At 46.2% G+C, this 24,492-nt stretch overlaps 1 protein-coding gene and 1 pseudogene across 2 annotated transcripts in view; both read right to left on the minus strand.

Annotated features, from left to right (window-relative positions):
• The window catches only part of LOC125538319 (WAT1-related protein At5g64700-like), a 28,574-nt pseudogene extending 4,841 nt beyond the window's left edge, over positions 1–23,733 (minus strand). The window contains exon 1 of the transcript XR_015615293.1: positions 23,532–23,733. The product of XR_015615293.1 is annotated as a WAT1-related protein At5g64700-like (transcript). The remainder of the gene's footprint in view (positions 1–23,531) is intronic.
• On the minus strand, positions 12,029–22,588 carry LOC147987504 (uncharacterized). The gene is made up of 2 exons (XM_087540354.1): positions 21,400–22,588; positions 12,029–12,695 (listed from the first exon to the last, which is right to left on the minus strand). The coding sequence occupies exons 1-2, from the start codon at positions 21,902–21,904 to the stop codon at positions 12,346–12,348; spliced, it is 855 nt and encodes a 284-aa protein (XP_087396480.1). The 5' UTR covers positions 21,905–22,588; the 3' UTR covers positions 12,029–12,345.
• Positions 23,734–24,492: the final 759 nt, after the last annotated feature.

Raw genomic sequence — 24,492 nt, forward strand, 5'->3', positions numbered from 1 at the left:
AGAGACGCGGTAGTGCCCCAGGAAGAAAACGATGATACGATCAATGCAGTCGTCAAGGAGGGTGTTGATGTTGAAGATGATTGTTTGAGCCATTGTAGACGACGCACCATGCAGGGTTTTTTCAAGCCCGAGGACGAAGGCATGTGTTGGTGTTGCCAACCCCAGGCATGCGTAGACAAGGACCAGCAAGAATTGTATGCCATGTCGGGGGGAGCAGCAGAGATCCTCCAGGACGGTTGCAAGTTGCGGGGCAAAACGGTATAGTGTCGAATGTTGCCCGCGGTTGCCGAAGTAGACGAAGTGGTCGAGAAGATGATAACGACGTTTGTGATGAGCAAGTGCCAGACAAAGACGAAGAATTGGTCAGTGGAACCAAAGATAGCTTGCACCATGGTAGATGTGATGCAACGGTGAGGAGGACTTCGTGGCAATGATGGTACGGCCCAAAGGACAATGTAACGGCAGCCCATTGCTGGATTGATGAAGATGCAGACATGCTCGATGATGATCTTCATGTGATCCAAGGAGATGCGCACGCCCTGTTGATCAGATCGGACATGCGACAGACGACCGGCCGTGACAGGACCATGCATTCGGCCCAGAAAGAACACGCATCAGGTGCGAAGGCCGATCCAATCACGTACAACTGTGCAAACAGCGAATCGCGCGTGCTCGTAGCCAACACCTACGGGGAACGCGAGAGTAACCTGGGCCACGCAGCGTGGATTGACTGACCGGCAACAAGCGGCTGACGCAGCACTGGCACCCAGGATGCTGTGTCCTGTAAGGAGCGGCGTCCTGCAGATCGGGTCCAGCTCCAGACGTCCAGAACGTCCCGTCCAGCAGTTGCATCGGCGCATGCAAGATGCACAAGACATGTGCATGTATGTGAGGTCATTAGAGCATCTCCAACAGGCGCCGGTCGTGCCGCGCGTAAAAAACACGTATGCCGCGCGCACATTGCCTGGTTTGGCGCGGCGCGCAGCGCTGGCTCCAGCAGCCGCGCTAAAATGCAGCGCGCGCCGCTCTAACAGCGCGCAAAAATGCAGCGCGCGCGACTCGCACAAACAACATATGCATTTAAAAACAAAAACAAAAAAATCAAAAACAAACAAAAATAAATAATTCAATTTTGTTTATTACAACTCAAACAAACAGTTTATCGTTCAATACAACAAATAGTGTACAATTAAACACAACAAATAGTTCAACAATACAATAACGAACGCACAAATCATGATGCTCTTTGTCGTTCATTCCATGCCCACCACTCCTCAATGAGATCCTTCTGAAGATCATTATGCGCTGCAGGACGTCGACTGGCATGATAGGAGGCAACAAAACGGGCCACCCTTTCAGCCCTCCGTCGCACTCGCACGGGATATCCCAAGAGCTCATACTGAGAGTAGTCTACATCTTGGCCACGCTCATTCTCGATGATCATGTTGTGCATGATCACACAAGCGTGCATTATGTACCAAAGCATCTTTTGATCCCAAAATCTAGCTGGTCCTCTCACAATAGCAAATTGGGCTTGCAAAATCCCAAAAGCTCTTTCCACATCTTTTCTAGCCGCCGCCTGAGCATTGTGGAAATCAAGATTTTTCTTACCTTCTGGCTTTTTGTTTTTTTATCTGGAACACCTCGCATTCCAATTACTCAGGACCAACCAAATCGGCGGTCACAGCACGACGAACATCGTCAGGGATGTCCGAGTACCAAATATGTTGGCCATCGGTAGAACCCCTTGAACCAAGAGAGGCCAGCACATGCGCTGGGAAATTACAGGTCCTAGGAGAGAAAACAACATGATGGTCTATGAAGCCAGTGTTAAGCTGGAACTTTGCTTCCCGAAACAAAACACGACCCATACCATGTTGCTCGGCCAGACGGATCGCGTGCAGCAATGCTTGGGCTTCAGCCTGCAGTGCGGATCCGATATGGGTCAGTGGCCCTGAAGCGGCCAGCGCCACATCTCCCTGAGCATCTCTTGCGATGACTCCCCAGCCCCCCTGCCGTGATGAAGCATCAAAAGCAGCATCGAAATTTAGTTTAACGAAGTCCGAGGGAGGCCGAGACCATTTCTGCAGCACCGTTGCTTTACCAACTCTTTCCGGACTCAAAAACACACACCATTCAGCAGTAGTGCAGCCAACCTTCGCTTCAAAAGCATCCGTTGACAACCTTTGCTGCTTATGATTAGCTTTATTGCGTTCAGACCACCATGCCCATAGAAGACAGATTGTACGCAATTGTACCACTTCAGGTAACCGAAACACAGCCTGTAGTAAGTCCCTCGCCGATTCACAGCCCAGCAACTTCTGTCTAGTGTTCTCCAGGGAACAACTTCTACACATTCTCTTAACCTCCTTGCACTTAAGAAAAAGATGCGCGCCATCCTCCGGTAACCGACGACACACAACACACTTGTTGTCTAACTCCACACCGATCCGCTCCACATTCCGAAGTAATGGATGGCTGTTATGGGCGAACCGCCACAGGAAGTGGTGAACTTTCGGAGGACATTTGACTTTCCAGAGCTGCTGCCAAAACTTCTGCCCCTTTGAGTTGCTTAGAGAATTCTCTCCCCGCTGCCTGGTTCTTTGGTTCTCTAGGAGATTCATTAAAACCCGATAAGCCGACTTGACGGAGAATCTTCCTTTACTATCAAAGTGCCAAGCCCCGAAATCATCATATTGTTCAAAAATAGGGATCGACAGGATCGCAGCCGCATCATTTGGAGAGAAAGTCTGACGAACAAGTTGGGCATCCCACTCAGGCCTCTCTGGGTCGATGAGCTCGTTCACAGTAGTGAGCAGGTGGCTCCCTCGGAGAGTACCAGGGCGCCTAGTATCATCCGAAGGGATCCAGGGGTCCTCCCAGATTTTGATGTTAGTTCCTGAGCCCACACGCCATATCATGCCAGCCTTAACCACATCCACTCCTTGCAGGATACTCCGCCATACATAGCTCATACCTGGCCAAGCGGAAGCTTTCAGAACCTCGCCATCCGGGTAATATTTGGCTTGCAGGACGCGAGCACACAATGATTCCCGCGCCTGTATTAGCCTCCACACCTGTCTTGCAAGCATTGCAATATTAAATACGTGTGGATCTCTGAACCCAACTCCTCCCTGGTCCTTTGGCAACATCATCTTTTCCCAACTTATCCAATGGTGTTTATGCTCGTCCTCCTGATTTTCCCACCAAAATCGGCATACCATTTTGCTGATACTATCACAAAGCGCCTTAGTAAGGTCAAAACAGGCCATTGCATATGTGGGCACTGCCTGGATGACAGCCTTGATAAGAACCTCCTTCGCCGCCTTAGATAACAGCTTAATCTTCCAACCTTTCAATATCTCCCAAATTCTCTCCCTCAAGTACTCAAAGCATCTTTGACGTGATTTCCCCACATAGCTTGGCAACCCTAGATACTTTCCTTGCAAACATTCGGCCTGAAGCCCAAGGAGCCCCAACAAAACTTGCTTCTTCTGATTCGAAGTGTTCTTGCTAAATAAGACTGCAGATTTCGCCCTGTTGATCACTTGGCCTGAACCCCTTTCATAAACTTGCAGAATATTATTAATAACAGCAATACTTTCCGGTGTCGCCTCCAACAGAAGTAACGAGTCATCCGCAAAAAGGAGGTGGCTCACAGTAGGTGCATTAGGGACAACTTGGATACCTTTAATCTGGCCAGATGACTCGGCATGGTGTAGGAGTGCGGACAAACCCTCTGCACATATGAGAAAAAGGTACGTTGATATTGGATCCCTTTGGCGGAGTCCCCGGCCCGGAATTATTTCATCAGTACAAGACCCATTCACCTTAAAGCGAAACCTCGCCATCCTAATGCACTTACTAATCAGCTGCACAAAGGCATCAGCAAAGCCCAACTGTCTCATCACCTTCTCAAGAAAGTTTCATTCAACCCTGTCGTACGCTTTACTCATATCAAGCTTCAACGCTGCAAAGCTTGTGCTGCCCGATCTCTTCCTCTTTAAATAATGAATCATCTCATAAGCTAGGATAGTATTATCCGAGATCAACCTCCCCGGGACAAAGGCACTCTGGTTCGGAGAAATAACCTCACTCAAGATGTTCTTGAGGCGGTTCGCCAAGACCTTGGACACAAGTTTGTACACCACGTTGCAAAGGCTAATAGCGTAGATCCTTTAGAGTTTCAGGATTTTGGACCTTTGGGATAAGCACTACGAGAGTGTCGTTCCATCCCTCCGGCATTCTACCGCCTCGCAACACATGCAAAACCTCTTGTACCACAGTTTCTCCAACTAGCTGCCAATAGTGCTTGTAGAAGATCGCCGGTAGACCATCCAAACCCGGTGCCTTTAAATCACCCATGCTATCAAGGGCCTTCTTGACCTCATCTGCCGTGAACTCAGCCATAAGGAAATCATTCATTAGGGCCGTCACCTTTGGGGTAATATGATTCAGAATTCCACTTGTATCCTCACCTGCTACGGACATGAAAAGACAAGAAAAATAGTTAGTTACATGTTCCTTCAGGGCCTCCTCACCAGCCACCTCCACACCATCCTCCCTTTTCAACTTCTGTATCATATTCTTCTTCTTCCTCTCAGATGCAAAGGCTTGGAAATATTTAGTATTCCGATCACCATGAATCAGCCAGTTCACATGAGCTATTTGTCTCCAAACTAAGTCCTCTTGTTCCTCCAGTCGTTCCAGTTTAAAACATAAAGTTTGCTCCTTCCTTACTTGACCATCTGAAATTGGCTCCTTCCTAACCACCTCCAATTCTGCCTTGAGCTTCTTTATACGCTTCCGGAGGTCACCAAGGACATCCCGGCTCCATGCATTTAACTTGCCCAACACCGCAGCTAATTTCGAGCTCACTCCTCTACCACTTCCCTCCTCCCATGCCTCCTTCACAATGCTATCACAATTCTCCTCCAGGAGCCACCTCGCTTCGAAGCGCACCAGCCGTACCCCAGAGCCAGAAAACTGTACACGAGGGTTACCATCCCGCATAAGAATCACTGGTCTATGATCTGACTTCTGGGGATCCCCATTAACAATTTTATATGCTGGAAACCTGGTACACCAATCAGGCGTAGCCACCCCACGGTCCAATCTCTCACGAATGTAACCATCAACCCGATAATTTTTATTCCTCCAGGTGAAAACGTCACCCTCAAAACCAAGGTCGTGCAAATTACAATAATCAAGTGCATCACAAAAATTCTGCATACACCTATGCGCTCTAGGAACACCACCTTGCTTCTCATGACTAAACAAGATTTCGTTAAAATCGCCTAGACAGACCCAAGGTAGCTGGACCTGATGATGGAGAGTACGCAACAGCCGCCATGTTTCCACCTTCCTGTCTGCATGAGATTCGCCGTAAATTCCCGTCAAGCGCCACTTAAAGCCATCTTCTTCTTCCACAATTGCATCAATGTGCATCCTCCCAGACCACCTAACAGACACATTTATTCCACGCCGCCAGAACAAAGCTAAACCTCCGCTCTTGCCATTATTATTCTGCACCTTCATATGGTGAAGTCCTAACAGATCACGAAACCTACACATCCTCCTCTCGTCAAGTCTGGTCTCAGACAAGAACAGGATGTCGGGATCCTCCTTCCTCTGGAGCTCTAGAAGACCACGAACTGCCGGCCTATTCCCCAGTCCCCGGCAGTTCCAAGCAACCATTTTCATTGGGGCTCGCAGGACTGCATTGGCAGCCCCGCCACATCGGATAGACCGTGACACTGCACCCCAGCACCTTCGACCACCTTCTGCTTCTTTCCACCGCCCCCTCCGTCATTAGGGCATCGTCGAGCCCCCGCTTACTACCACTGCCTCTACCATCACCAACCACTGACCCATCTCCCTTACCCGTTCCATTATGCTTGCGATGCTTCAGTTTCTTGTAGCGCCCATTGGTATTTTGGCCCCTTGTAGCTTCCCGCACTGTCTGACTCCCAACCTCCGTCTCCCGTCCTTCAACAAGAGTGGCGCTGTTTACGTCGACCATAGTCAGGGGCTGCATGACCTCGGTCCCAGTGTCCATGCACGACGTACTCTTCCCGCCTTCCACCTCTCTCTGCCCACTGATGTGCTTTTCCATCCCTGCCTCCCCTAATTCCGACAAACCGTGCCTCCTCCCCCCACCTTCTTCCTCCTCATGGTGCCCCAGTGGGTCCCTAGAAAAGGTCCATTGTTTATTCACCCCCCGGGAGGCACCCTTATCCGTAGCCTCTCTATCCCCCAATTTTAGAGGGTTTGTCACCCCCTGCCCCTTCTCTTCATCAACAGCAATCTCCCCCCAGCTCTTCTTCCCCTTCCTCCATGATGGTGCGTCACTTGCAGAACGCGACTTACCATGGCGAGCATCCTCCCTCCAATTCCCAAAACTGCGACCGCTGGTATTTGCTCTAGGCCCCATCCATTTCCCACCAGACTCACCATAATGGCGTGGAATAAAAGCTCTGAGCCATGGCCCAAATTGTTGCTTCTCACCCCTCTTCAGCTTTCGAGAGCATGCTTTATCGATATGACCCAGGATACCACACACATAGCAGAAATCAGGCAGAAACTCATATTCCAGTGGGCACCAGTTCTTTCCCTCCTCCTCCTCCACCACTGGCTTTCCCGACACCTCAACACTACTAGTCGCCTCTGCCTTCCCCCCCTCAACATCCAAAGTGAGACCCCGCATCAACGGCAACTTTATATTTAGCTTAACCTTCACCCGCAGAAACTTCCCCACCGCACGCCCATCTGCCCGAGCTTCAACATCCACAACCTCACCAATCTCTGAGTCAATGGTTTTCCCCACCTCCCTATTCATCATACCGAGGGGGAGACGCAGGATCCTCACCCAGATCGGGATCGTATCGAAACGATAATCCTCAATACGTTTTTCGGATCGAAATCTTCAAGAACCAACAGATCATTGCCAAACTCCCAAGGGCCGCCCTCCAAAGCCATCCTCTTCCCTGATTCCTGGCCAAAGGTAAAAATGAACGTATTGTCCCCCACCTCCTTACAATCCAGGCCTTTGATCGGACACCAGATCCTACCCAGGGTCTCCGCCATCGCTTCCACGAAAACCGGTTTCTCTGACAGAAGTTTTGCCAGGGCCTGCGGCTCCACAACTCCCATCTTCCCTGCCCCCTTCCAGCCGATCTTGATGCTCTTCTTTTCCTTCTCGGACAGCTTGAGATTCTGCAGTAGACCTTCCACTAGTAGAAAAAGGGTCAAACGTGAAGCACATTAGTGCTGGTTTGAATTAGAGCCGGCACTAATGTGTACATTAGTGCCGGTTCGTGGCGGCAATCAATAGTACCGATTCGTGGCGAACCTTTAGTACCGGTTCATGCCATGAACCGGTACTAAAGAGGCTGTGTCAGCCTGTGGTCAGGCTATGGCCCCACCATCACCATTTAGTGCCGGTTCGTACCACGAACCGGTACTAATGAGGTTATGGCAAGCTGTTTTTAGTCCCACCTCGCCAAGAGAGAGGCAGTATGAGCGGTTTATAAGCCGTGAGTGCACAGACAATGACGAAGAGTTGCAATGCTCATCTACATGTTGATTAGCTTCAAGCCTTGCGGAATAGCATAGATTGCACTGAGCTATGTGCAGTGCAGTCTACACTATTCCGAAAGGCTTGAAGCAAATTAACCAGCATTGCACCTCTTTTTTATTTTTAATAACTTATTTAAACTCCGGACTTCTTTTGTGTTCAGTATGCAGCATTTAAAGCGACGTCATCAATTTCCAACATGTTCTGACATCATTTGTTGTTTTTTGGTCATTTACCTAATTGTTTAGAGAGCTAAATGACCGTGAAATTGAAAATCACTACAAAATGAATCCTGAAAATGTTGAAACTTGGCATGGTATCATCATATCACCCGCATAGCATGCGCGAAAGAGTAGAGAGGGTCACGGCAAAAACTGGACGCACTTCGTGTACAAACTGGATATACTCTTTCCGAGTATCAGGGTTTCGGACGAGAACTCATCTGTTACATGGCCACTTCAATGTTTTTTAAACTTATTTGAACTCCGGACTTCTTTTGTGTTTAGTATGCAGCATTTAAAGCAACGTCATCAATTTTCAACATGTTCTGACATCATTTGTTGTTTTTCGGTCATTTACCTAATTGTTTAGAGAGCTAAATGACCGTGAAATTGAAAATCACTACAAAATGAATCCTGAAAATGTTGAAACTTGGCATGGTATCATCATATCACCCGCATAGCATGCGCGAAAGAGTAGAGAGGGTCACGGCAAAAACTGGACGCACTTCGTGTACAAACTGGACAAACTCTTTCCGAGTATCAGGGTTTCGGAGTACGGAGTGGGTACTAATGTGCATCCCACCAATCAGGAAGAATCACACGGATCGTGTGTTTCTTTCTAGCTCTTGCGAGTCGTTGGATCAAGGTTGTGTTTCTTCCTAGCTCATGTGAGTCGTTGGATCGAAACTACCACAATCACTTTGTGAGCCAGACGACCCTATATATAGCCCACCTCTCGCCTTCCCTGCATAAGTCTTTCAGTTCATCGACTACATACATATACCAGTTCATCGACTGCATACATCTACCAGTTCATCGACTGAATACAAATCATTCGGATTCGCCATCATACGTCCAACCGTGCATTTGATATGCATATATATGCATCACGAGCAACGGTTGGGCTGTATGATGGCGATACCGATTGGTTTGTTCTAGATCCGACATAAAAGGTTTGATACAACTTCTTTTTTATGACATAAGAGCTATCGATCTCTCCTCCTACCTATTTTAGTTACACAACTACCTATTTGTGCCAAATTTTTACTTTTGCTATTGCTCTTGCATCATAAGCATCCATGTTAACTGGACTTACAAGTAATGCAATTTAACCAAACTATCTTGTGATCCATGTTGATTAGTTTCAAGCCTTGCGGAATAGCATAGATTGCACTGAGCTATGTGCAGTGCAGTCTACACTATTTCGAAAGGCTTGAAGCAAATTAATCAGCATTGCACCTCTTTTTTATTTTTAATAACTTATTTAAACTCCGGACTTCTTTTGTGTTCAGTATGCAGCATTTAATGCGACGTCATCAATTTTCAACATGTTCTGACATCATTTGTTGTTTTTCGGTCATTTACCTAATTGTTCAGTATGCAGCATTCAATTTCCAGAAGAAAATAAATAGAAGAAAATAAATAATGCAGAAAAGAAAAAACTATATAAAAAACTACTCAAAAATAAACAGAAGAAAATAAGTAATGCAGAAAAAAAATTATATAAAAAATTTGTTGGCACGCTGCCCAGTGGGCCTGCCAAACCTAGGGTGTGCAAATGCAGGCCCAGACGGGCCAGCAGGCTCACAGGGCAGCGTGCCCTAATTAATTAGGCCGAGAAGCCTGCTATATAGAGGAGTTCGAAGAGGTAGCCGCGGCTGGATTTATAAACCAGTGCGGCAGCCCTGCGCCGGGCGAGGTGGGACTAAACTTTAGGGTGGCAGCGCAAGGCCTTTAGTACCGGTTGGTGGCTCCAACCGGTACTAAAGGCCTTTGTTTCCTGCCGCTTGGCCTGGCGAAAATAGGCCTTTAGTACCGGTTGGAGCCACGAACCGGTACTAAAGGCCCATCCTATATATATAACACTTACGAAAATTTCAGTTTCATCTCCCCACTTCGTCTCCAACCTCCGCCGCGCGCGCCGCTCGATCCCGTCGTCGCCGCCCGTCGCCCGTACCGTCGTCCGTCGTCATCGTCGCTGTCCCCGCCGCCGCCCGTCGTCGTCGTCGTCTCGCGCTGCCGCCCCGAACGCCGCCGCCGTCCGTCGTCATCGCCGCGGCCGTACGTCTCTCTCTCGCTCCCGCACACACATACACACACATACATACACACACATACACACACACCGGCGCCCCCGCCCCGTACGCCGGCGCCCCCGCTCGTACGTACGGGGCGGCGGCGTACGGGGCCGCACACACACACACACATATACCACACACACACGCATACACACATACGTACACACATATACGTATATATACACACACAAGCATACACACACATACACACACAGACATTTTTTTACTTATTTTCTGTTTTTTAGAAAAGTTAATTAGATGATCGAATGTTAGATTAATGTCGAATGTTAGATGAATTAGCTAGCTAGATAGAAAAATTGTCGAACTAGAGATTAGACCTAGTTGAATAATTAATATAACTAGTTTATTTTTAGTAAGAAAATTTAGGTATATGAGATTAGAACTAGTTGAATAATTAATATAACTAGTTTATTTTTAGTAAGAAAATTTAGGTATATGAGATTTGATGATCTAATTAAAATATTATTTGTTAATGAGTTTTTCTGTTTATTTAATTTTTATATATTTTGAGTTTATATAAATGTTAGATTAATGTCGAATGTTAGATGAATTAGATAGAAAAGTTAAATATATAGTGCTATAGATGATATGGAGGTAAAGAGAGTTTACTTGAAGACGGAGCATGGGTATACTTTCAACGTCAAATTACATAATGGAGACACATACACCCATTTCGAATGCAAAACTTGGCAAGCACTATGCAAGGCTTATGCATTTGAGCCTGATATGGTTATCACCTTTGATATTCGTTCGGAAGATGATATTGAAGGTAATATAGACATCTGGGTCGATGTGCAAACGCCTCCAGTTCTACCATTTGGTGAGTTTTTCTCAACCATGCATGCATATGTTTATGTCTTTCATACAGTTTATTCAAAAATAGTTGACAACTAATTTGTATTGTCAGCTTATTTCGGTTCAAGCAAACATGTCCGGCGCTTGGTAGACAGGACCTACTACTGCCCCGGGGCTCAACTAAACTGCGAGGAGATAAGTCATTATGTTTCATGGCTTGAGGATCTTAATACTGTCAAGACAAATTTTTTTCCTAAACTTAGAAATGTTAGTACTCAAAACGTGCGACCAATGGTGATTGTATTGAACTACGGTCACATCTATAATCAAAAGATGGTAAGATTTTAAATATTTGTCCTTAATTAGTGCATCTTTTGCATACATTATTTTTGAAGCTAAACTTTCATTGCTTAGTATATTAATTACTATACGATGTTGTTCAAAAGGGACTTCCAATGACAGTTGTGCCTCAGTGGATCGAGACAAAAGGTCGCATGTCAATGGTTAGCTTACGACCAAGATTTCCTACATTGCACATGAGTGCATTCAGGATTTCTGAAAGCGAACAATGCTTAATAGTGAAAGATTGGAGCAAAATTGTTAACGATCGCAGAGAAGTACTAGGGGGCAGTAAGGAGAAGCGCAACCCAAGATTAGGAGACAGATTCATCTGCATGCTCCAGTATGATGAATCAGGAGAGCTATACATGTTCTATGCTATTCTACCTGAGAGGGAGCAGCAGGATCAGTAGCTACTAGTTCATGCTCTTAATTAGTACTTGTCTCATGTCCGTGTCCTGAACTTCGATGTTGGTGATGATTATGTTGAACTTGATGATATCTTTGCTTCTGTTACAAAGTGAATGTTTCCTCTTTAAGCTAGCCAGCGTTGATGATGATTAGATAGCTAGCGGTAATGACTATGATGATTAAATAGTGGTAATTAGACGACTACGATGATTTTTAGCTAGCTAGAGTTTATTTATTTATTAATATGCGATGATGATGATGATGATGACGACTACAACTCATTATAACGTAAAACAATCCTAAATTAAATTGATAACACAAATTTAATTGAAAAATACAAAATAAAACAAAAATCCACAACCATTTAGTACCGGTTGGTGTTACCAACCGGTACTAAAGGGCTCCCGGCCCCCGGAGCTGGCTCGTGCCACGTGGTTCCCCTTTAGCACCGGTTCGTGCTGAACCGGTACTAAAGGGGGGGGCTTTAGTGCCGAAACTTTAGTGCCGGTTCCTGAACCGGCACTAAAGGACCTTACGAATCGGTGCTATTGCCCGGTTCTGCACTAGTGTTCTACCTTCTCCATGGCCGCTCAACCCAAGATCAGACCAAGACAAACTAGGGTTTAAATTGGTGTACGATCACACGCCCTAGCTCATGTGAAAGGCCTCTGATGGATGGGTTACGACGAGGGGAGACGATCACAGAACCACCCACGGCGGGGGGCGGGAAAGGACGGAGGTCGGGGACCGAATCGCGGTGGTGGACTGGCACACAGGCGGCGGCGCACGAAAAACCTGGATCGACTCTATCGCCAGACCTAAACAACCAACCGTCATCCTAGGGACGGACCTATAAAGTTTCTACACTACCTTCTGGCTTTTTCAACAGCTTGACAAAGGTTTGTCACTTTGGATAGATGCCATCCGCTAGATAATAGCCATAGTTGTATGTACGACCATTTGCTACAAACTGCACCGGTGGCAACTCCCCATTTACAATCTTACTCATCAGCGGTGACTGGTTGACAACATTGATGTCATTCAAAGATCCAGGCATTCCAAAGAATGCATGCCAAATCCAAGTCTCTTGATCGGCCACCGCTTTAAGGATTATAGTGGAACCCTTTTTTTGGCCATGGAATTGCCCATGCCATGCCTTTGGACAATTCTTCCAAGTCCAATGCATGCAATCTATTGAGCCAAGCATGCCAGGAAAGCCGCGAGCTTTGTTCATCGCTAAAAGCCTTGCGACGTCTTTGAAGGAAATATGCCCTAGAGGCAACAATAAAGTTATTATTTATTTCCTTATATCATGATAAAAGTTTATTATTCATGCTAGAATTGTATTAACCGGAAACATAATACATGTGTGAATACATAGACAAACAGAGTGTCAGTAGTATGCCTCTACTTGACTAGCTCGTTAATCAAAGATGGTTATGTTTCCTAACCATGGACAAAGAGTTGTTATTTGATTAACGGGATCACATCATTAGTTGAATGATCTGATTGACATGACCCATTCCATTAGCTTAGCACCCGATCGTTTAGTATGTTGCTATTGCTTTCTTCATGACTTATACATGTTCCTATGACTATGAGATTATGCAACTCCCGTTTGCCAGAGGAACACTTTGTGTGCTACCAAACGTCACAACGTAACTGGGTGATTATAAAGGAGCTCTACAGGTGTCTCCAAAGGTACATGTTGGGTTGGCGTATTTCGAGATTAGGATTTGTCACTCCGATTGTCGGAGAGGTATCTCTGGGCCCTCTCGGTAATGCACATCACTTAAGCCTTGCAAGCATTGCAACTAATGAGTTAGTTGCGGGATGATGTATTACAGAACGAGTAAAGAGACTTGCCGGTAACGAGATTGAACTAGGTATAGGATACCGACGATCGAATCTCGGGCAAGTAACATACCGATGATAAAGGGAACAACGTATGTTGTTATGCGGTCTGACCGATAAAAGATTTTCGTAGAATATGTAGGAGCCAATATGAGCATCCAGGTTCCGCTATTGGTTATTGACCGGAGACGTGTCTTGGTCATGTCTACATTGTTCTCGAACCCGTAGGGTCTGCACGCTTAAGGTTACGATGACAGTTATATTATGAGTTTATGCATTTTGATGTACCGAAGGTTGTTCGGAGTCCCGGATGTGATCACGGACATGACGAGGAGTCTCAAAATGGTCGATACATAAAGATTGATATATTGGAAGCCTATGTTTGGATATCGGAAGTGTTCCGGGTGAAATCGGGATTTTTACCGGAGTACCGGGAGGTATATGGGCCTTAGTGGGCCTTAGTGGAAGAGAGGAGAGGTGGCCAGAGATGGGCCGCGCGCCCCTCCCCCCCTTGGCCCGAATAGGACAAGGAGAGGGGGCCGGCCCCCCTTCCTCCTCTCTTTCCTCTTTTCCCCCCTCCGCGAATCCTATTCCAACTAGGAAAGGGGGGAGTCCTACTCCCGGAGGGAGTAGGACTCCTCCTGGCGCGCCTCTCCTGGCCGGCCAGCCCCCCTCCCTTGAGCCTTTATATACGGAGGCAGGGGCACCCCCTAGACACACAAGTTGATCCATGTGATCATATTCTTAGCCGTGTGCGGTGCCCCCTTCCACCATAGTCCTCGATAATATTGTAGCGGTGCTTAGGCGAAGCCCTGCGACAGTAGTACATCAAGATCGTCACCACACCGTCGTGCTGACGGAACTCTTCCCCGACACGTTGCTGGATCGGAGTCCGGGGATCGTCATCGAGCTGAATGTGTGCTAGAACTCGGAGGTGCCGTAGTTTCGGTGCTTGATCGGTCGGGCCGTGAAGACGTACGACTACATCAACCAAGTTAACGCTTCCGTTGTCGATCTACAAGGGTACGTAGATCACACTCTCCCCCTCTCGTTTCTATGCATCACCATGATCTTGCGTGTGCGTAGGAAAATTTTGAAATTACTACGAAACCCAACAGTGGCATCCGAGCCAGGTTTTATATGTTGATGTTATATGCACGAGTAGAACACAAGTGAGTTGTGGGCGATATAAGTCATACTGCTTACCAGCATGTCATACTTTGGTTCGGCGGTATTGTTGGACGAAGCGTCCCGGACCGACATTACGCGTACGCTTATGCGAGACCGGTTCTCCCGACGTGCTTTGCACATAGGTGGCTTGCGGGTGACAGTTTCTCCAACTTTAGTTGAACCGAGTGTGGCTACGCCCGGTCCTTGTGAAGGTTAAAACAGCACCAACATGACAAACTATCGTTGTGGTTTTGATGCGTAGGTAAGATTGGTTCTTGCTTAAGCCCGTAGCAGCCACGTAAAACATGCAACAACAAAGTAGAGGACGTCTAACTTGTTTTTGCAGGGCATGTTGTGATGTGATATGGTCAAGACATGATGCTAAATTTTATTGTATGAGATGATCGTGTTTTGTAACCGAGTTATCGACAACTGGCAGGAGCCATATGGTTGTCGCTTTATTGTATGCAATGCAATCGCGTTGTAATGCTTTACTTTATCACTAAGCGGTAGCGATAGTCGTGGAAGCATAAGATTGGCGAGACGACAACGATGCTACGATGGAGATCAAGGTGTCGCGCCGGTGACGATGGTGATCATGACGGTGCTTCGGAGATGGAGATCACAAGCACAAGATGATGATGGCCATATCATATCACTTATATTGATTGCATGTGATGTTTATCTTTTATGCATCTTATCTTTCTTTGATTGACGGTAGCATTATAAGATGATCTCTCACTAATTATCAAGAAGTGTTCTCCCTGAGTATGCACCGTTGTGAAATTTCTTCGTGCTGAGACACCACGTGATGATTGGGTGTGATAGGCTCTACGTTCAAATACAACGGGTGCAAAACAGTTGCACACGCGGAATACTCAGGTTATACTTGACGAGCCAAGCATATACAGATATGGCCTCGGAACACGGAGACCGAAAGGTCGAGCGTGAATCATATAGTAGATATGATCAACATAGTGATGTTCACCAATGAAACTACTCCATCTCACGTGATGATCGGACATGGTTTAGTTGATTTGGATCACGTAATCACTTAGAGGATTAGAGGGATGTCTATCTAAGTGGGAGTTCTTTAAGTAATATGATTAATTGAACTTAAATTTATCATGAACTTAGTACCTGATAGTATCTTGCTTGTTTATGTATGATTGTAGATAAATGGCCCGTGCTGTTGTTCCGTTGAATTTTAATGCGTTCCTTGAGAAAGCAAAGTTGAAAGATGATGGTAGCAATTACACGGACTGGGTCCGTAACTTGAGGATTATCCTCATTGCTGCACAGAAGAATTACGTCCTGGAAGCACCGCTGGGTGCCAGGCCTGCTGCTGGAGCAACACCAGATGTTGTGAACGTCTGGCAGAGCAAAGCTGATGACTACTCGATAGTTCAGTGTGCCATGCTTTACGGCTTAGAACCGGGACTTCAACGACGTTTTGAACGTCATGGAGCATATGAGATGTTCCAGGAGTTGAAGTTAATATTTCAAGCAAATGCCCGGATTGAGAGATATGAAGTATCCAATAAGTTCTATAGCTGCAAGATAGAGGAGAACAGTTCTGTCAGTGAGTATATATACTCAAAATGTCTGGGTATAATAATCACTTGATTCAAATGGGAGTTAATCTTCCAGATGATTGCGTCATTGACAGAATTCTCCAATCACTGCCACCAAGCTACAAGAGCTTCGTGATGAACTATAATATGCAAGGGATGAATAAGACTATTCCCGAGCTCTTCGCAATGCTGAGAGCTGCGGAGGTAGAAATCAAAAAGGAGCATCAAGTGTTGATGGTCAACAAGACCACTAGTTTCAAGAAAAAGGGCAAAGGGAAGAAGAAGGGGAACTTCAAGAAGAACATCAAGCAAGTTGCTGCTCAAGAGAAGAAACCCAAGTCTGGACCTAAGCCTGAAACTGAGTGCTTCTACTGCAAGCAGACTGGTCACTGGAAGCGGAACTGCCCCAAGTATTTGGCGGATAAGAAGGATGGCAAGGTGAACAAAGGTATATGTGATATACATGTTATTGATGTGTACCTTAATAATGCTCGCAGTAGCACCTGGGTATTTGATACTGGTTCTGTTGCTAATATTTGCAACTCGAAACAGGGACTACAGATTAAGCGAAGATTGTCTAAGGACGAGGTGACGATGCGCGTGGGAAACGGTTCCAAAGTCGATGTGATCGCGGTCGGCACGCTACCTCTACATCTACCTTCGGGATTAATATTAGACCTAAATAATTGTTATTTGGTGCCAGCGTTAAGCATGAACATTATATCTGGATCTTGTTTGATGCGAGACGGTTATTCATTTAAATCAGAGAATAATGGTTGTTCTATTTATATGAGTAATATCTTTTATGGTCATGCACCCTTGAAGAGTGGTCTATTCTTATTGAATCTCGATAGTAGTAACACACATATTCATAATGTTGAAGCCAAAAGATGCAGAGTTGATAATGATAGTGCAACTTATTTGTGGCACTGCCGTTTAGGTCATATCGGTGTAAAGCGCATGAAGAAACTCCGTACTGATGGACTTTTGGAACCACTTGATTATGAATCACTTGGTACTTGCGAACCGTGCCTCATGGGCAAGATGACTAAAACGCCGTTCTCCGGTACTATGGAGAGAGCAACAGATTTGTTGGAAATCATACATACAGATGTATGTGGTCCAATGAATATTGAGGCTCGTGGCGGATATCGTTATTTTCTCACCTTCACAGATGACTTAAGCAGATATGGGTATATCTACTTAATGAAACATAAGTCTGAAACGTTTGAAAAGTTTAAAGAATTTCAGAGTGAAGTTGAAAATCATCGTAACAAGAAAATAAAGTTTCTACGATCTGATCGTGGAGGAGAATATTTGAGTTACGAGTTTGGTGTACATTTGAAACAATGCGGAATAGTTTCGCAACTCACGTCACCCGGAACACCACAGCGTAATGGTGTGTCCGAACGTCGTAATCGTACTTTACTAGATATGGTGCGATCTATGATGTCTCTTACTGATTTACCGCTATCATTTTGGGGTTATGCTTTGGAGACGGCCGCATTCACGTTAAATAGGGCACCATCAAAATCCGTTGAGACGACGCCTTATGAACTATGGTTTGGAAAGAAACCAAAGTTGTTGTTTCTGAAAGTTTGGGGCTGCGATACTTATGTGAAAAAGCTTCAACCTGATAAGCTCGAACCCAAATCGGAGAAATGTGTCTTCATAGGATATCCAAAGGAGACTATTGGATACACCTTCTATCACAGATCCGAAGGCAAGACTTTTGTTGCTAAGTTCGGAAACTTTCTAGAGAAGGAGTTTATCTCGAAAGAAGTGAGTGGGAGGAAAGTAGAACTTGACGAGGTAACTGTACCTGCTCCCTTATTGGAAAGTAATGCATCACAGAAAACTGTTTCTGTGACACCTACACCAATTAGTGAGGAAGCTAATGATAATGATCATGAAACTTCAGAACAAGATACTACTGAACCTCGTAGATCAACCAGAGTGAGATCCGCGCCAGAGTGGTACGATAATCCAGTTCTGGAAGTCATGCTAGTAGATCATGATGAACCTACGAACTATGAAGAAGCGATGGTGAGCCCAGATTCCGCAAAATGGTTTGAAGCCATGAAATCTGAGATGGGATACATGTATGAGAACAAAGTGTGGACTTTGGTTGACTTGTCCAATGATCAGCAAGCAATTGAGAATAAATGGATCTTCAAGAAGAAGACTGACGTCGACGGTAATATTACTGTCTACAAAGCTCGACTTGTCGCAAAAGGGTTTCGGCAAGTTCAAGGGGTTGACTACGATGAGACCTTCTCACTCGTAGTGATGCTTAAGTCTGTCCGAATCATGTTAGCAATTGCTGTATTTTATGATTATGAAATTTGGCAGATGGATGTCAAAACTGCATTCCTGAATGGATTTCTGGAAGAAGAGTTGTATATGATGCAACCGGAAGGTTTTGTCGATCCAAAGGGAGCTAACAAAGTGTGCAAGCTACAGCGATCCATTTATGGACTGGTGCAAGCCTCTCGGAGTTGGAATAAACGCTTTGATAGTGTGATCAAAGCATTTGGTTTTATACAGACTTTTGGAGAAGTCTGTATTTACAAGAAAGTGAGTGGGAGCTCTGTAGCATTTCTGATATTATATGTGGATGACATATTACTGATTGGAAATGATATAGAATTTCTGGATAGCATAAAGGGATACTTGAATAAGAGTTTTTCAATGAAAGACCTCGGTGAAGCTGCTTACATATTAGGCATAAAGATCTATAGAGATAGATCAAGACGTTTAATTGGACTTTCACAAAGCACATACCTTGACAAGATTTTGAAGAAGTTCAAAATGGATCAAGCAAAGAAAGGGTTCTTGCCTGTGTTACAAGGTGTGAAGTTGAGTCAGACTCAATGCCCGACCACTGCAGAAGATAGAGAGAAAATGAAAGATGTTCCCTATGCTTCAGCCATAGGCTCTATCATGTATGCAATGCTGTGTACCAGACCTGATGTGTGCCTTGCTATAAGTCTAGCAGGGAGGTACCAAAGTAATCCAGGAGTGGATCACTGGACAGCGGTCAAGAACATCCTGAAATACCTGAAAAGGACTAAGGATATGTTTCTCGTATATGGAGGTGACAAAGAGCTCATCGTAAACGGTTACGTTGATGCAAGCTTTGACACTGATCCGGACGATTCTAAATCGCAAAACGGATACGTGTTTACATTAAACGGTGGAGCTGTCAGTTGGTGCAGTTCTAAACAGAGCGTCGTGGCGGGATCTACGTGTGAAGCGGAATACATAGCTGCTTCGGAAGCAGCGAATGAAGGAGTCTGGATGAAGGAGTTCATATCCGATCTAGGCGTCATACCTAGTGCATCGGGTCCAATGAAAATCTTTTGTGACAATACTGGTGCAATTGCCTTGGCGAAGGAATCCAGATTTCACAAGAGAACCAAGCACATCAAGAGACGCTTCAATTCCATCCGGGATCTAGTCCAGGTGGGAGACATAGAGATTTGCAAGATACATACAGATCTGAATGTTGCAGACCCGTTGACTAAGCCTCTTCCACGAGCAAAACATGATCAGCACCAAGGCTCCATGGGTGTTAGAATCATTACTGTGTAATCTAGATTATTGACTCTAGTGCAAGTGGGAGACTGAAGGAAATATGCCCTAGAGGCTATAATAAAGTTATTATTTATTTCCTTATATCATGATAAAAGTTTATTATTCATGCTAGAATTGTATTAACCGGAAACATAATACATGTGTGAATACATAGACAAACAGAGTGTCACTAGTATGCCTCTACTTGACTAGCTCGTTAATCAAAGATGGTTATGTTTCCTAACCATGGACAAAGAGTTGTTATTTGATTAACGGGATCACATCATTAGTTGAATGATCTGATTGACATGACCCATTCCATTAGCTTAGCACCCGATCGTTTAGTATGTTGCTATTGCTTTCTTCATGACTTATACATGTTCCTATGACTATGAGATTTTGCAACTCCCGTTTGCCAGAGGAACACTTTGTGTGCTACCAAACGTCACAACGTAACTGGGTGATTATAAAGGAGCTCTACAGGTGTCTCCAAAGGTACATGTTGGGTTGGCGTATTTCGAGATTAGGATTTGTCACTCCGATTGTCGGAGAGGTATCTCTGGGCCCTCTCGGTAATGCACATCACTTAAGCCTTGCAAGCATTGCAACTAATGAGTTAGTTGTGGGATGATGTATTACAGAACGAGTAAAGAGACTTGCCGGTAACGAGATTGAACTAGGTATAGGATACCGACGATCGAATCTCGGGCAAGTAACATACCGATGACAAAGGGAAGAACGTATGTTGTTATGCGGTCTGACCGATAAAAGATCTTCGTAGAATATGTAGGAGCCAATATGAGCATCCAGGTTCCGCTATTGGTTATTAACCGGAGACGTGTCTCGGTCATGTCTACATTGTTCTCGAACCCGTAGGGTCCGCACGCTTAAGGTTACGATGACAGTTATATTATGAGTTTATGCATTTTGATGTACCGAAGGTTGTTCGGAGTCCCGGATGTGATCACGGACATGACGAGGAGTCTCGAAATGGTCGAGACATAAAGATTGATATATTGGAAGCCTATGTTTGGATATCGGAAGTGTTCCGGGTGAAATCGGGATTTTACCGGAGTACCGGGAGGTTACCGGAACCCCCCGGGAGGTATATGGGCCTTAGTGGGCCTTAGTGGAAGAGAGGAGAGGTGGCCAGAGATGGGCCGCGCGCCCCTCCCCCCTTGGTCCGAATAGGACAAGGAGAGGGGGCCGACCCCCCTTCCTCCTCTCTCTCCTCTTTTTCCCCCTCCGCGAATCCTATTCCAACTAGGAAAGGGGGGGAGTCCTACTCCCGGAGGGAGTAGGACTCCTCCTGGCGCGCCTCTCCTGGCCGGCCGGCCCCCCTCCCTTGAGCCTTTATATACGGAGGCAGGGGCACCCCCTAGACACACAAGTTGATCCACGTGATCATATTCTTAGCCGTGTGCGGTGCCCCCTTCCACCATAGTCCTCGATAATATTGTAGCGGTGCTTAGGCGAAGCCCTGCGACAGTAGTACATCAAGATCGTCACCACACCGTCGCGCTGACGGAACTCTTCCCCGACACTTTGCTGGATCGGAGTCCGGGGATCGTCACCGAGCTGAACGTGTGCTAGAACTCGGAGGTGCCGTAGTTTCGGTGCTTGATCGGTCGGGTCGTGAAGACGTACGACTGCATCAACCAAGTTAACGCTTCCGTTGTCGATCTACAAGGGTACGTAGATCACACTCTCCCCCTCTCGTTGCTATGCATCACCATGATCTTGCGTGTGCGTAGGAAAATTTTGAAATTACTACGAAACCCAACAGTCTTCAGCGTTTGGAGATCTCAAATACTCCTCGCCAAACACTTGCACAATTCCGACAGCGAAGCGCTTGACACACATGATGGCTTGGCTCTCACCCATAGCCAAGTGATCATCAACTAGATCAGCCGGTATACCGATTGCCAACATACGCAAAGCGGCTGTCACCTTCTGAAAAGTGCTATGCCCGAGCTCTCCGGCGGCATTCCTCCTTTGCTGAAAAAAGCGGTCATGACTCGCTAGTTTCTCTGCAATGCGCCTGAACAACTCGGTGCTCATCCTAAACCGGCGACGAAAATACGATTCGGGGTATGTGGGATTCTCCGCAAAATAATGCCTGATCAATCTGTTGTGGGCATCGATCCTATCCCTCCAAATTTTTTGCCGACCCATAACCGAACCACCGTGTTTCGGTTTTTTATTAATATGCATAGCTCGGATCATTGCAAGATCCTCCTCCACTTCCATATCAAATTCTTCTTCGGAAGAATCATACGACGAACTCATCTACAATGTTGAATACTATGCTATAAATAAAAAACTACAATCAACATACACGAAATTCATGGCTTTTGAGCAATACATACCTTCTAGGCGTTTTGTCGAACGCCTAGCGGGCTCCGAGCGGCAGCGAGCGCGCGGACGTTGTTCGTCGGCGGACCAGCACGTGCGCGGGGCGGCGGGCCTAGAGGGGGGCCGGAGAAAGCGCGCGCGGGGCAAGGATAGGCCGGGGAAGCGCCGGAACGGTCGCCGGGTGGCGCGGTCGGCGGCGGTGGCGCGGCTGGAGGGGGGTGGGAGGTGCGAGCGAGCGCGCGAGAGTCCAGCGCGCGGGAGCGGGCGCAGCAAATAAGCGGCGCGCGATTGCGTTTCGGCCCGCGCGCGCGATTTTCGCGCGCCCGCTGGAGCAGCTATTTTGGTTGCGCGCGTTAAAAGGGAGAATTTTGCGGCGCGGCGCTAGTTTGGCGCGCCTGTTAGAGATGCTCTTAGCAGGACACGGAAGCTCGCTGGATGTGAGTGGCGGACGGAGCACCCCCGGCCACACGCACCTACGCTGGATCGCCTTGGATGCAACTGGATGAATGAGTTGGAGGTCGGTGTAGTCGAAGCCAGTGTGGCGCACATAGGGTCCACAGACGACAGGCGGCGCAAATCTATCTTAGAATGAAAAACAAAACAAAAAACGTATATCAGTCATTGGATGAGTGCCCCCCCCCCTTGGATGAGTACCCCCCCCCCCCCACCCCATCGACCTCCATGGGGGCCGCGCTACGCAGAAGCTAGGGTGGAGATAGATCAGGAACTTGCGACAGATACCAAGTAAAAGGATTAGAAAGAAGAATTGGCGTAATATGATGTGTGTTGTATTGAGCCTCAGTGATGAGTGTGTGTGCGTGTATATATAATTTCTATCAAAATCCGTGCAATCTGGCAAGATGGCTCGACGGAGTGGAAGCGATGAAGCTAGCGTCGGGATATACATATCAAAACTTTGAGATGCATGCTGGAGGAGCGGTCTTGTGGCGGAGTAATAATAGTAGATGTAGTTGTATTAACGATCTACTTGCCTATATGGGATTAGTTACACCATGAATGATCATAGTCATACTCGTTGCTATTCTTGACAATTGTCCAACCGCAATTTGTTATCATGTCGTTTGCCTTCTTTTCAAGAGAAATACCTCTAGTGAACCTATGGCTCCGGGTTCTATTCTTCGATCAATACAAACTCCCCAAAATTGCTTTTTTATATTTGTCTTACTTTATTTGTATCACTATCTATCTATTTGCTTTTAGTTTTGTAACTAGCAAGACGAAGGGCATGACACCCCCCTTGCCAAGCTGGGTGCAAGTATTATTTTTGTTTATGTACAAACACTATTTACCTTGCTAGCAAAATGACTTATATTTAAAAACGGAGGGACTACTAACTATTGGATTGCTACAAATGAACGGCTCGTATCAATTTGGGACCGTCTTAAAAGAAAACACAAACAAATATATCGTGGCTTTTCATAAATCATTTTTTGTTTTGCAAAAATATTACTATATCGGATCACTATATGGTCCTTTGATAAAAAAGACGTTGAAGAACTTTCATACTTGATATTACTATACTGTTCACCAAATTGAATACCTTGGACTTGGATGGTTATGTCTGGGCCGTGGAGAGCACACACCGCGCTCGTGCCAGGTCCAGACAATGCCGCCGGTAGGAGGGTTGGAGGGCGCGGCTGGCTGCGGTTGGCTATGGACGCGAGCGCGCCAGAGTCAGAAGCGATGGGGTGGGAAGAGTCGAGCAAGGTGTCCGCTAGGGTGGATGCTGCCATGACAACCGTGCTAGAGAAAGATGGCTGGAAGCGATGGCACAAATTAGTAGCATGGACGACCTTGATTGGGCAGCTGGTAGTACGTCCCCGTCGGCTAACAGTACCCACATTTACGCCACCGCCCAAACACGTGCTGGCCAGCTGGAATAATTTAACGTTGTGTCTCTACCGACATTTAATGTGTACCAAATTATTAGAAAAATAATTAACGTGTAAATAATTATGTGGATAATCTCCTCCCGTCTCTCCAAAGCGGTGGTGTCTGTTGGACACGTACCTGCAGGGTGTCCAAATCATCATCGATTTTTTTAGAAAAAGATGAAGACCTTCGGCTTTTGCATGTGGACCATGCATTGTCCAAATCATCATCGATAAAGGATGCGGTTGATTCACTCTCTCAAAGATTTCTTTATAGTATATACGAAAAGAAACACGTTGCTCTGTGCTCATAGAGAGAGGCCATCCAGGCAGTTACCCACACACAACGGCGGAAGGCCACCATTCATGGCAAGACGGGAACAAAGAATCACGGCGACAGTGCTCATCGCTTCGGCAAAGGAACAATCAATCGACACAAGAAACAGACGAGAAGAATTGCCTCTGTGTGGTGCCATCACCCTCGGCACTGAACGCCGGAGCGAACCAGGTTTTCCACGGCAGAATGCATGGGTCCATAGAGGAATCGATCTGAAGTTTTGTTTCTTGAGAGACCTCATCACGGAGGGCAAGGTGTTTCTGCATTTCATTAAGAGAAGAGAGATGGTGTAG

Source organism: Triticum urartu, chromosome 2A (assembly GCF_056163025.1).
Source record: "Triticum urartu cultivar PI428250 chromosome 2A, HENAU_Tu73, whole genome shotgun sequence".
Taxonomy (NCBI): Eukaryota; Viridiplantae; Streptophyta; class Magnoliopsida; order Poales; family Poaceae; genus Triticum; species Triticum urartu.

Excerpts from the sequence above, each read along its gene's own strand:
- LOC147987504 (XM_087540354.1), bottom strand. The coding sequence starts at position 21,904 with ATGAGTTCGTCGTATGATTCTTCCGAAGAAGAATTTGATATGGAAGTG. Across the intron at positions 12,696-21,399 it reads ATCTCCAAACGCTGAAGACT|ACGTCGCAAGGCTTTTAGCG; the intron begins GTTGGGTTTCGT and ends TTTCCTTCAAAG.